At 39.5% G+C, this 14,469-nt stretch overlaps 1 protein-coding gene across 1 annotated transcript in view; it reads left to right on the top strand.

Annotated features, from left to right (window-relative positions):
* The window catches only part of LOC147688656 (uncharacterized), an 88,585-nt gene extending 74,136 nt beyond the window's left edge, over positions 1-14,449 (top strand). Inside the window, exons 17-27 of the mRNA XM_086939960.1 lie at positions 1,102-1,210; positions 2,425-2,534; positions 3,751-3,860; positions 5,077-5,185; positions 6,400-6,509; positions 7,723-7,831; positions 9,046-9,156; positions 10,373-10,481; positions 11,696-11,804; positions 13,017-13,125; positions 14,340-14,449. Coding sequence (XP_086796086.1) covers positions 7,733-7,831; positions 9,046-9,156; positions 10,373-10,481; positions 11,696-11,709 — 333 coding nt within the window. The 5' untranslated portion in view covers positions 1,102-1,210; positions 2,425-2,534; positions 3,751-3,860; ... (1 more) ...; positions 6,400-6,509; positions 7,723-7,732 and the 3' untranslated portion in view covers positions 11,710-11,804; positions 13,017-13,125; positions 14,340-14,449. The remainder of the gene's footprint in view (positions 1-1,101; positions 1,211-2,424; positions 2,535-3,750; positions 3,861-5,076; positions 5,186-6,399; positions 6,510-7,722; positions 7,832-9,045; positions 9,157-10,372; positions 10,482-11,695; positions 11,805-13,016; positions 13,126-14,339) is intronic.
* Positions 14,450-14,469: the final 20 nt, after the last annotated feature.

Raw genomic sequence — 14,469 nt, 5'->3', positions numbered from 1 at the left:
CTGAAGCCATATAGATGGCGCTAAGGGCATCATGATAGCTATTCAAAGACGTTTACTGTCTACAAGGCTGCCAATCATACTTTCATTACTTGTGCTAGTAATAGGTCATCAGATTAAATTAATGTATTTGAGGCTGGAATGAGGTGCCCTATATTAGAGCAATTGACTTTCTCTCACATGGGGAGAAGCTATTTTAACCTTCCTCCCTTCACACTGAAAGTGGGACTCTTATACTCAAGAAGGGTTGCTCTTTAGGATACTCTGTGTTCTTGTACCTCCAGCCCCTTTTCAATTGGGGTTCCAATGTCTTAAATGTTGAAGAGTCCTTTCCCATTACACCTCCTACTTGGCCTGCAGTCATAATTTCAGAGCGTTACCTAGTGCGGAATTCCTAATGCCTCCTTGTTCTGTGTAATTGTCACCCATGACGATTGGTCAAATGGTGCCCTGACATCATAAAGCTACAGCAGGATGTCATCTGACATGAGGGCCAGCAATAGGATACATTTATCATGTTATTGAAATGGGTAGCAGGGTAGCCAGGACTGCCAGCAGAAAGGCAAAGATGGCGAGACGAGCAAAAGAAGGGCATTATTTGAGACTTAATTATTTGTTTGAAGGTGTCGGTGATCACAATATTCTCAGGTTCTCTATAGGTTAACTGATAGGGATGTGCAAGAATGAAGATGTCCGAATCTGTGGTTCATAGTTTTTCTCATTACCACTAACTGTAGCATAAACCTTCCTCCATAAACATATCAGATCCCTTAATGGTCATTGGTGTACTCTAACCTAACAGAATTGCAGTGAGCAGGGTACGCTGCCACTTGGATAGCAATTAGATATTTTTATCTGCATTCTAATATAGATGCTAAAGTTATATAAAGAGTGGTAGCAACGCAGGCTTAGGATGGAAAGGTATGCTAGGTTGAAAATAAAATTGAGATTTGAATTCTTTTTGAGCTATGTATTTTCACCATGTTACAGACTTCATAGTACTGATTGATCACCATTTACCAACAACTGATTGTTGTTGTGGTGCATTAGTTTGGTAATATTCAAGTTTGTTAATAGACTAACAGGGGACTTTTCCATTTGCAGACTATATTGAATGACCAGCAGAGGGAGTGTTGCAGAAGAAAATTTATCAGAGTTGCTGAGAGAAAAAAAAAACTTCAGCAGCCCTCTGCTTCATTTAACAATTTACATGGTGAGTCAAACTCTAAATTTATCATTTTGCTGGTCCTTACAAAAAGTGCATAGCATGTGACGGCTCTCTGCTCCTTTTAGTGGCGTCTTCCGTATGAAAATTATTTATCAAGACTGAAGCCATATAGATGGCGCTAAGGGCATCATGATAGCTATTCAAAGACGTTTACTGTCTACAAGGCTGACAATCATACTTTCATTAGTTGTGCTAGTAATAGGTCATCAGATTAAATTAATGTCTTTGAGGCTGGAATGAGGTGCCCTATATTAGAGCAATTGACTTTCTCTCACATAGGGAGAAGCTATTTTAACCTTCCTCCCTTCACACTGAAAGTGGGACTCTTATACTCAAGAAGGGTTGCTCTTTAGGATACTGTGTTCTTGTACCTCCAGCCCCCTTTCAAATGGGGAGCCCAATTTCTTCAATGTTGAAGAGTCCTTTCCCATTACACCTCCTACTTGGCCTGCAGTCATAATTTCAGAGCGTTACCTAGTGCGGATTTCCTAATGCCTCCTTGTTCTGTGTAATTGTCACCCATGACGATTGGTCAAATGGTGCCCTGACATCATAAAGCTACAGCAGGATGTCATCTGACATGAGGGCCAGCAATAGGATACATTTATCATGTTATTGAAATGGGTAGCAGGGTAGCCAGGACTGCCAGCAGAAAGGCAAAGATGGCGAGACGAGCAAAAGAAGGGCATTATTTGAGACTTAATTATTTGTTTGAAGGTGTCGGTGATCACAATATTCTCAGGTTCTCTATAGGTTAACTGATAGGGATGTGCAAGAATGAAGATGTCCGAATCTGTGGTTCATAGTTTTTCTCATTACCACCAACTGTAGCATAAACCTTCCTCCATAAACTTATCAGATCCCTTAATGGTCATTGGCGTACTCTAACCTAAAAGAATTGCAGTGAGCAGGGTACGCTGTCACTTAAATAGCAATTAGATATTTTTATCTACATTCTAATATAGATGCTAAAGTTGTATAAAGAGTGGTGACAACGGAGGCTTAGGAGGGAAAGGTATGCTAGGTTGAAAATAAAATAGAGATTTGAATTCTTTCTGAGCTATGTATTTTCACCATGTTACAGACGTCATAGTACTGATTGATAACCATTTACCAAAAACTGATTGTGGTTGTGGTGCATTAGTTTGGTAATATTCAAGTTCTGTTAATAGACTAACAGTGGACTTTTCCATTTGCAGACTATATTGAATGACCAGCAGAGGGAGTGTTGCGGAAGAACATTTCTCAGAGTTGCTGAGAGAAAAATAAAAACTTCGGCAGCCCTCTGCTTCATTTAACAATTTACATGGTGAGTCAAACTCTAAATTTATCATTTTGCTGGTCCTTAAAAAAAGTGCATAGTATGTGACGGCTCTCTGCTCCTTTTAGTGGCGTCGTCCGCATGAAAATTATTTATCAAGACTGAAGCCATATAGATGGCGCTAAGGGCATCATGATAGCTATTCAAAGACGTTTACTGTCTACAAAGCTGACAATCATACTTTCATTACTTGTGCTAGTAATAGGTCATCAGATTAAATTAATGTCTTTGAGGCTGGAATGAGGTGCCCTATATTAGAGCAATTGACTTTCTCTCACATGGGGAGAAGCTATTTTAACCTTCCTCCCTTCACACTGAAAGTGGGACTCTTCTACTCAAGAAGGGTTGCTCTTTAGGATACTCTGTGTTCTTGTACCTCCAGCCCCCTTTCAAATGGGGAGCCCAATTTCTTCAATGTTGAAGAGTCCTTTCCCATTACACCTCCTACTTGGCCTGCAGTCATAATTTCAGAGCGTTACCTAGTGCGGAATTCCTAATGCCTCCATGTTCTGTGTAATTGTCACCCATGACGATTGGTCAAATGGTGCCCTGACATCATAAAGCTACAGCAGGATGTCATCTGACATGAGGGTCAGCAATAGGATACATTTATCATGTTATTGAAATGGGTAGCAGGGTAGCCAGGACTGCCAGCAGAAAGGCAAAGATGGCGAGACGAGCAAAAGAAGGGCATTATTTGAGACTTAATTATTTGTTTGAAGGTGTTGGTGATCACAATATTCTCAGGTTCTCTATAGGTTAACTGATTGGGATGTGCAAGAATGAAGATGTCCGAATCTGTGGTTCATAGTTTTTCTCATTACCACTAACTGTAGCATAAACCTTCCTCCATAAACTTATCAGTTCCCTTAATGGTCATTGGTGTACTCTAACCTAACAGAATTGCAATGAGCAGGGTACGCTGTCACTTGGATAGCAATTAGATATTTTTATCTACATTCTAATATAGATGCTAAAGTTGTATAAAGAGTGGTAGCAACGGAGGCTTAGGATGGAAAGGTATGCTTGGTTGAAAATAAAATAGAGATTTGAATTCTTTTTGAGCTATGTATTTTCACCATGTTACAGACGTCATAGTACTGATTGATAACCATTTACCAAAAACTGATTGTTGTTGTGGTGCATTAGTTTGGTAATATTCAAGTTCTGTTAATAGACTAACAGTGGACTTTTCCATTTGCAGACTATATTGAATGACCAGCAGAGGGAGTGTTGCAGAAGAAAATTTCTCAGAGTTGCTGAGAGAAAAAAAAAAACTTCAGCAGCCCTCTGCTTCATTTAACAATTTACATGGTGAGTCAAACTCTAAATTTATCATTTTGCTGGTCCTTAAAAAAAGTGCATAGCATGTGACGGCTCTTTGCTCCTTTTAGTGGCGTCTTCCGCATGAAAATTATTTATCAAGACTGAAGTCATATAGATGGTGCTAAGGGCATCATGATAGCTATTCAAAGACATTTACTGTCTATAAGGCTGACAATCATACTTTCACTACTTGTGCTAGTAATAGGTCATCAGAGTAAATTAATGTCTTTGAGGCTGGAATTAGGTGTCCTATATTAGAGCAATTGACTTTCTCTCACATGGGGAGAAGCTATTTTAACCTTCCTCCCTTCACACTGAAAGTGGGACTCTTATACTCAAGAAGGGTTGCTCTTTAGGAAACTCTGTGTTCTTGTTCCTCCAGCCCCCTTTGAAATGGGGAGCCCAATGTCTTCAATGTTGAAGAGTCCTTTCCCATTACACCTCCTACTTGGCCAGCAGTCATAATTTAAGAGGGTTACCTAGTGCGGAATTCCTAATGCCTCCTTGTTCTGTGTAATTGTCACCCATGACGATTGGTCAAATGGTGCACTGGCATCATAAAGCTACAGCAGGATGTCATCTGACATGAGGGCCAGCAATAGGATACATTTATCATGTTATTGAAATGGGTAGCAGGGTAGCCAGGACTGCCAGCAGAAAGGCAAAGATGGCGAGACGAGCAAAAGAAGGGCATTATTTGAGACTTAATTATTTGTTTGAAGGTGTCGGTGATCACAATATTCTCAGGTTCTCTATAGGTTAACTGATTGGGATGTGCAAGAATGAAGATGTCCAAATCTGTGGTTCATAGTTTTTCTCATTACCACTAACTGTAGCATAAACCTTCCTCCATAAACATATCAGATCCCTTAATGGTCATTGGCGTACTCTAACCTAAAAGAATTGCAGTGAGCAGGGTACGCTGTCACTTGGATAGCAATTAGATATTTTTATCTACATTCTAATATAGATGGTAAAGTTGTATAAAGAGTGGTAGCAACGGAGGCTTAGGAGGGAAAGGTATGCTAGGTTGAAAATAAAATAGAGATTTGAATTCTTTCTGAGCTATGTATTTTCACCATGTTACAGACGTCATAGTACTGATTGATAACCATTTACCAAAAACTGATTGTTGTTGTGGTGCATTAGTTTGGTAATATTCAAGTTCTGTTAATAGACTAACAGTGGACTTTTCCATTTGCAGACTATATTGAATGACCAGAAGAGGGAGTGTTGCAGAAGAAAATTTATCAGAGTTGCTGAGAGAAAAAAAAAACTTCAGCAGCCCTCTGCTTCATTTAACAATTTACATGGTGAGTCAAACTCTAAATTTATCATTTTGCTGGTCCTTACAAAAAGTGCATAGCATGTGACGGCTCTCTGCTCCTTTTAGTGGCGTCTTCCGCATGAAAATTATTTATCAAGACTGAAGCCATATAGATGGCGCTAAGGGCATCATGATAGCTATTCAAAGACGTTTACTGTCTACAAGGCTGACAATCATACTTTTATTACTTGTGCTAGTAATAGGTCATCAGATTAAATTAATGTCTTTGAGGCTGGAATGAGGTGCCCTATATTAGAGCAATTGACTTTCTCTCACATAGGGAGAAGCTATTTGAACCTTCCTCACTTCACACTGAAAGTGGGACTCTTATACTCAAGAAGGGTTGCTCTTTAGGATACTGTGTTCTTGTACCTCCAGCCCCCTTTCAAATGGGGAGCCCAATTTCTTCAATGTTGAAGAGTCCTTTCCCATTACACCTCCTACTTGGCCTGCAGTCATAATTTCAGAGCGTTACCTAGTGCGGAATTCCTAATGCCTCCATGTTCTGTGTAATTGTCACCCATGACGATTGGTCAAATGGTGCCCTGACATTATAAAGCTACAGCAGGATGTCATCTGACATGAGGGCCAGCAATAGGATACATTTATCATGTTATTGAAATGGGTAGCAGGGTAGCCAGGACTGCCAGCAGAAAGGCAAAGATGGCGAGACGAGCAAAAGAAGGGCATTATTTGAGACTTAATTATTTGTTTGAAGGTGTCGGTGATCACAATATTCTCAGGTTCTCTATAGGTTAACTGATTGGGATGTGCAAGAATGAAGATGTCCAAATCTGTGGTTCATAGTTTTTCTCATTACCACTAACTGTAGCATAAACCTTCCTCCATAAACATATCAGATCCCTTAATGGTCATTGGCGTACTCTAACCTAAAAGAATTGCAGTGAGCAGGGTACGCTGTCACTTGGATAGCAATTAGATATTTTTATCTACATTCTAATATAGATGGTAAAGTTGTATAAAGAGTGGTAGCAACGGAGGCTTAGGAGGGAAAGGTATGCTAGGTTGAAAATAAAATAGAGATTTGAATTCTTTCTGAGCTATGTATTTTCACCATGTTACAGACGTCATAGTACTGATTGATAACCATTTACCAAAAACTGATTGTTGTTGTGGTGCATTAGTTTGGTAATATTCAAGTTCTGTTAATAGACTAACAGTGGACTTTTCCATTTGCAGACTATATTGAATGACCAGCAGAGGGAGTGTTGCAGAAGAAAATTTATCAGAGTTGCTGAGAGAGGAAAAAAAACTTCAGCAGCCCTCTGCTTCATTTAACAATTTACAAGGTGAGTCAAACTCTAAATTTATCATTTTGCTGGTCCTTACAAAAAGTGCATAGCATGTGACGGCTCCCTGCTCCTTTTAGTGGCGTCTTCGCATGAAAATTATTTATGAAGACTGAAGCCATATAGATGGCGCTAAGGGCATCATGATAGCTATTCAAAGACGTTTACTGTCTACAAGGCTGACAATCATACTTTCATTACTTGTGCTAGTAATAGGTCATCAGATTAAATTAATGTCTTTGAGGCTGGAATGAGGTGCCCTATATTAGAGCAATTGACTTTCTCTCACATAGGGAGAAGCTATTTTAACCTTCCTCACTTCACACTGAAAGTGGGACTCTTATACTCAAGAAGGGTTGCTCTTTAGGATACTGTGTTCTTGTACCTCCAGCCCCCTTTCAAATGGGGAGCCCAATTTCTTCAATGTTGAAGAGTCCTTTCCCATTACACCTCCTACTTGGCCTGCAGTCATAATTTCAGAGCGTTACCTAGTGCGGAATTCCTAATGCCTCCTTGTTCTGTGTAATTGTCACCCATGACGATTGGTCAAATGGTGCCCTGACATCATAAAGCTACAGCAGGATGTCATCTGACATGAGGGCAAGCAATAGGATACATTTATCATGTTATTGAAATGGGTAGCAGGGTAGCCAGGACTGCCAGCAGAAAGGCAAAGATGGCGAGACGAGCAAAAGAAGGGCATTATTTGAGACTTAATTATTTGTTTGAAGGTGTCGGTGATCACAATATTCTCAGGTTCTCTATAGGTTAACTGATAGGGATGTGCAAGAATGAAGATGTCCGAATCTGTGGTTCATAGTTTTTCTCATTACCAATAACTGTAGCATAAACCTTCCTCAATAAACATATCAGATCCCTTAATGGTCATTGGCGTACTCTAACCTAAAAGAATTGCAGTGAGCAGGGTACGCTGTCACTTGGATAGCGCTTAGATATTTTTATCTACATTCTAATATAGATGCTAAAGTTGTATAAAGAGTGGTAGCAACGGAGGCTTAGGAGGGAAAGGTATGCTAGGTTGAAAATAAAATAGAGATTTGAATTCTTTCTGAGCTATGTATTTTCACCATGTTAAAGACGTCATAGTACTGATTGATAACCATTTACCAAAAACTGATTGGTGTTGTGGTGCATTAGTTTGGTAATATTCAAGTTCTGTTAATAGACTAACAGTGGACTTTTCCATTTGCAGACTATATTGAATGACCAGCAGAGGGAGTGTTGCAGAAGAAAATTTATCAAAGTTGCTGAGAGAAAAAAAAAACTTCAGCAGCCCTCTGCTTCATTTAACAATTTACATGGTGAGTCAAACTCTAAATTTATCATTTTGCTGGTCCTTACAAAAAGTGCATAGCATGTGACGGCTCTCTGCACCTTTTAGTGGCGTCTTCCTCATGAAAATTATTTATCAAGACTGAAGCCATATAGATGGCGCTAAGGGCATCATGATAGCTATTCAAAGACGTTTACTGTCTACAAGGCTGCCAATCATACTTTCATTACTTGTGCTAGTAATAGTTCATCAGATTAAATTAATGACTTTGAGGCTGGAATCAGGTGCCCTATATTAGAGCAATTGACTTTCTCTCACATAGGGAGAAGCTATTTTAACCTTCCTCCCTTCACACTGAAAGTGGGACTCTTATACTCAAGAAAGGTTGCTCTTTAGGATACTGTGTTCTTGTACCTCCAGCCCCCTTTCAAATGGGGAGCCCAATTTCTTCAATGTTGAAGAGTCCTTTCCCATTACACCTCCTACTTGGCCTGCAGTCATAATTTCAGAGCGTTACCTAGTGCGGAATTCCTAATGCCTCCTTGTTCTGTGTAATTGTCACCCATGACGATTGGTCAAATGGTGCCCTGACATGAAAAAGCTACAGCAGGATGTCATCTGACATAAGGGCCAGCAATAGGATACATTTATCATGTTATTGAAATGGGTAGCAGGGTAGCCAGGACTGCCAGCAGAAAGGCAAACCTGGCGAGACGAGCAAAAGAAGGACATTATTTGAGACTTAATTATTTGTTTGAAGGTGTCGGTGATCACAATATTCTCAGGTTCTCTATAGGTTAACTGATAGGGATGTGCAAGAATGAAGATGTCCGAATCTGTGGTTCATAGTTTTTCTCATTACCACCAACTGTAGCATAAACCTTCCTCCATAAACTTATCAGATCCCTTAATGGTCATTGGCGTACTCTAACCTAAAAGAATTGCAGTGAGCAGGGTACGCTGTCACTTGGATAGCAATTAGATATTTTTATCTACATTCTAATATAGATGCTAAAGTTGTATAAAGAGTGGTAACAACGGAGGCTTAGGAGGGAAAGGTATGCTAGGTTGAAAATAAAATAGAGATTTGAATTCTTTCTGAGCTATGTATTTTCACCATGTTACAGACGTCATAGTACTGATTGATAACCATTTACCAAAAACTGATTGTGGTTGTGGTGCATTAGTTTGGTAATATTCAAGTTCTGTTAATAGACTAACAGTAGACTTTTCCATTTGCAGACTATATTGAATGACCAGCAGAGGGAGTGTTGCAGGAGAAAATTTCTCAGAGTTGCTGAGAGAAAAAAAAAAAACTTCAGCAGCCCTCTGCTTCATTTAACAATTTACATGGTAAGTCAAACTCTAAATTTATAATTTTGCTGGTCCTTAAAAAAAGTGCATAGCATGTGACGGCTCTCTGCTCCTTTTAGTGGGGTGTTCCGCATGGAAATTATTTATCAATACTGAAGCCATATAGATGGCGCTAAGGGCATCATGATAGCTATTCAAAGACGTTTACTGTCTACAAGGCTGACAATCATACTTTTATTACTTGTGCTAGTAATAGGTCATCAGATTAAATTAATGTCTTTGAGGCTGGAATGAGGTGCCCTATATTAGAGCAATTGACTTTCTCTCACATGGGGAGAAGCTATTTTAACCTTCCTCCCTTCACACTGAAAGTGGGACTCTTCTACTCAAGAAGGGTTGCTCTTTAGGATACTCTGTGTTCTTGTACCTCCAGCCCCCTTTCAAATGGGGAGCCCAATTTCTTCAATGTTGAAGAGTCCTTTCCTATTACACCTCCTACTTGGCCTGCAGTCATAATTTCAGAGCGTTACCTAGTGCGGAATTCCTAATGCCTCCATGTTCTGTGTAATTGTCACCCATGACGATTGGTCAAATGGTGCCCTGACATTATAAAGCTACAGCAGGATGTCATCTGACATGAGGGCCAGCAATAGGATACATTTATCATGGTATTGAAATGGGTAGCAGGGTAGCCAGGACTGCCAGCAGAAAGGCAAAGATGGCGAGACGAGCAAAAGAAGGGCATTATTTGAGACTTAATTATTTGTTTGAAGGTGTCGGTGATCACAATATTCTCAGGTTCTCTATAGGTTAACTGATTGGGATGTGCAAGAATGAAGATGTCCAAATCTGTGGTTCATAGTTTTTCTCATTACCACTAACTGTAGCATAAACCTTCCTCCATAAACATATCAGATCCCTTAATGGTCATTGGCGTACTCTAACCTAAAAGAATTGCAGTGAGCAGGGTACGCTGTCACTTGGATAGCAATTAGATATTTTTATCTACATTCTAATATAGATGGTAAAGTTGTATAAAGAGTGGTAGCAACGGAGGCTTAGGAGGGAAAGGTATGCTAGGTTGAAAATAAAATAGAGATTTGAATTCTTTCTGAGCTATGTATTTTCACCATGTTACAGACGTCATAGTACTGATTGATAACCATTTACCAAAAACTGATTGTTGTTGTGGTGCATTAGTTTGGTAATATTCAAGTTCTGTTAATAGACTAACAGTGGACTTTTCCATTTGCAGACTATATTGAATGACCAGCAGAGGGAGTGTTGCAGAAGAAAATTTATCAGAGTTGCTGAGAGAAAAAAAAAACTTCAGCAGCCCTCTGCTTCATTTAACAATTTACATGGTGAGTCAAACTCTAAATTTATCATTTTGCTGGTCCTTACAAAAAGTGCATAGCATGTGACGGCTCTCTGCTCCTTTTAGTGGCGTCTTCCGCATGAAAATTATTTATCAAGACTGAAGCCATATAGATGGCGCTAAGGGCATCATGATAGCTATTCAAAGACGTTTACTGTCTCCAAGGCTGACAATCATACTTTCATTACTTGTGCTAGTAATAGGTCATCAGATTAAATTAATGTCTTTGAGGCTGGAATGAGGTGCCCTATATTAGAGCAATTGACTTTCTCTCACATAGGGAGAAGCTATTTGAACCTTCCTCACTTCACACTGAAAGTGGGACTCTTATACTCAAGAAGGGTTGCTCTTTAGGATACTGTGTTCTTGTACCTCCAGCCCCCTTTCAAATGGGGAGCCCAATTTCTTCAATGTTGAAGAGTCCTTTCCCATTACACCTCCTACTTGGCCTGCAGTCATAATTTCAGAGCGTTCCCTAGTGCGGAATTCCTAATGCCTCCTTGTTCTGTGTAATTGTCACCCATGACGATTGGTCAAATGGTGCACTGGCATCATAAAGCTACAGCAGGATGTCATCTGACATGAGGGCCAGCAATAGGATACATTTATCATGTTATTGAAATGGGTAGCAGGGTAGCCAGGACTGCCAGCAGAAAGGCAAAGATGGCGAGACGAGCAAAAGAAGGGCATTATTTGAGACTTAATTATTTGTTTGAAGGTGTCGGTGATCACAATATTCTCAGGTTCTCTATAGGTTAACTGATTGGGATGTGCAAGAATGAAGATGTCCAAATCTGTGGTTCATAGTTTTTCTCATTACCACTAACTGTAGCATAAACCTTCCTCCATAAACATATCAGATCCCTTAATGGTCATTGGCGTACTCTAACCTAAAAGAATTGCAGTGAGCAGGGTACGCTGTCACTTGGATAGCAATTAGATATTTTTATCTACATTCTAATATAGATGGTAAAGTTGTATAAAGAGTGGTAGCAACGGAGGCTTAGGAGGGAAAGGTATGCTAGGTTGAAAATAAAATAGAGATTTGAATTCTTTCTGAGCTATGTATTTTCACCATGTTACAGACGTCATAGTACTGATTGATAACCATTTACCAAAAACTGATTGTTGTTGTGGTGCATTAGTTTGGTAATATTCAAGTTCTGTTAATAGACTAACAGTGGACTTTTCCATTTGCAGACTATATTGAATGACCAGAAGAGGGAGTGTTGCAGAAGAAAATTTATCAGATTTGCTGAGAGAAAAAAAAAACTTCAGCAGCCCTCTGCTTCATTTAACAATTTACATGGTGAGTCAAACTCTAAATTTATCATTTTGCTGGTCCTTAAAAAAAGTGCATAGCATGTGACGGATCTCTGCTCCTTTTAGTGGCGTCTTCCGAATGAAAATTATTTATCAAGACTGAAGCCATATAGATGGCGCTAAGGGCATCATGATAGCTATTCAAAGACGTTTACTGTCTACAAGGCTGACAATCATACTTTTATTACTTGTGCTAGTAATAGGTCAGATTAAATGAATGTCTTTGAGGCTGGAATGAGGTGCCCTATATTAGAGCAATTGACTTTCTCTAACATGGGGAGAAGCTATTTTAACCTTCCTCCCTTCACACTGAAAGTGGGACTCTTATACTCAAGAAGGGTTGCTCTTTAGGATACTCTGTGTTCTTGTACCTCCAGCCCCCTTTCAAATGGGGTTCCAATGTCTTAAATGTTGAAGAGTCCTTTCCCATTACACTTCCTACTTGGCCTGCAGTCATAATTTCAGAGCGTTACCTAGTGCGGAATTCCTAATGCCTCCTTGTTCTGTGTAATTGTCACCCATGACGATTGGTCAAATGGTGCCCTGACATCATAAAGCTACAGCAGGATTTCATCTGACATGAGGGCCAGCAATAGGATACATTTATCATGTTATTGAAATGGGTAGCAGGGTAGCCAGGACTGCCAGCAGAAAGGCAAAGATGGCGAGACGAGCAAAAGAAGGGCATTATTTGAGACTTAATTATTTCCTTGAAGGTGTCGGTGATCACAATATTCTAATGTTCTCTATAGGTTAACTGATAGGGATGTGCAAGAATGAAGTTGTTCGAATCTGTGGTTCATAGTTTTTCCCATTACCACTAACTGTAGCATAAACCTTCCTCCATAAACATATCAGATCCCTTAATGGTCATTGGCGTACTCTAACCTAAAAGAATTGCAGTGAGCAGGGTACGCTGTCACTTGGATAGCAATTAGATATTTTTATCTACATTCTAATATAGATGGTAAAGTTGTATAAAGAGTGGTAGCAACGGAGGCTTAGGAGGGAAAGGTATGCTAGGTTGAAAATAAAATAGAGATTTGAATTCTTTCTGAGCTATGTATTTTCACCATGTTACAGACGTCATAGTACTGATTGATAACCATTTACCAAAAACTGATTGTTGTTGTGGTGCATTAGTTTGGTAATATTCAAGTTCTGTTAATAGACTAACAGTGGACTTTTCCATTTGCAGACTATATTGAATGACCAGCAGAGGGAGTGTTGCAGAAGAAAATTTATCAGAGTTGCTGAGAGAAAAAAAAAACTTCAGCAGCCCTCTGCTTCATTTAACAATTTACATGGTGAGTCAAACTCTAAATTTATCATTTTGCTGGTCCTTACAAAAAGTGCATAGCATGTGACGGCTCTCTGCTCCTTTTAGTGGCGTCTTCCGCATGAAAATTATTTATCAAGACTGAAGCCATATAGATGGCGCTAAGGGCATCATGATAGCTATTCAAAGACGTTTACTGTCTACAAGGCTGACAATCATACTTTCATTACTTGTGCTAGTAATAGGTCATCAGATTAAATTAATGTCTTTGAGGCTGGAATGAGGTGCCCTATATTAGAGCAATTGACTTTCTCTCACATAGGGAGAAGCTATTTTAACCTTCCTCACTTCACACTGAAAGTGGGACTCTTATACTCAAGAAGGGTTGCTCTTTAGGATACTGTGTTCTTGTACCTCCAGCCCCCTTTCAAATGGGGAGCCCAATTTCTTCAATGTTGAAGAGTCCTTTCCCATTACACCTCCTACTTGGCCTGCAGTCATAATTTCAGAGCGTTACCTAGTGCGGAATTCCTAATGCCTCCTTGTTCTGTGTAATTGTCACCCATGACGATTGGTCAAATGGTGCCCTGACATCATAAAGCTACAGCAGGATGTCATCTGACATGAGGGCAAGCAATAGGATACATTTATCATGTTATTGAAATGGGTAGCAGGGTAGCCAGGACTGCCAGCAGAAAGGCAAAGATGGCGAGACGAGCAAAAGAAGGGCATTATTTGAGACTTAATTATTTGTTTGAAGGTGTCGGTGATCACAATATTCTCAGGTTCTCTATAGGTTAACTGATAGGGATGTGCAAGAATGAAGATGTCCGAATCTGTGGTTCATAGTTTTTCTCATTACCAATAACTGTAGCATAAACCTTCCTCCATAAACATATCAGATCCCTTAATGGTCATTGGCGTACTCTAACCTAAAAGAATTGCAGTGAGCAGGGTACGCTGTCACTTGGATAGCGCTTAGATATTTTTATCTACATTCTAATATAGATGCTAAAGTTGTATAAAGAGTGGTAGCAACGGAGGCTTAGGAGGGAAAGGTATGCTAGGTTGAAAATAAAATAGAGATTTGAATTCTTTCTGAGCTATGTATTTTCACCATGTTAAAGACGTCATAGTACTGATTGATAACCATTTACCAAAAACTGATTGTTGTTGTGGTGCATTAGTTTGGTAATATTCAAGTTCTGTTAATAGACTAACAGTGGACTTTTCCATTTGCAGACTATATTGAATGACCAGCAGAGGGAGTGTTGCAGAAGAAAATTTATCAGAGTTGCTGAGAGAAAAAAAAAAACTTCAGCAGCCCTCTGCTTCATTTAACAATTTACATGGTGAGTCAAACTCTAAATTT

This window comes from Lissotriton vulgaris, chromosome 10 (genome assembly GCF_964263255.1).
Source record: "Lissotriton vulgaris chromosome 10, aLisVul1.2, whole genome shotgun sequence".
Taxonomy (NCBI): Eukaryota; Metazoa; Chordata; class Amphibia; order Caudata; family Salamandridae; genus Lissotriton; species Lissotriton vulgaris.
The sequence above is the reverse complement of the archived record's forward strand: the minus strand, read 5'-3'. Positions and strand labels throughout refer to the sequence as shown.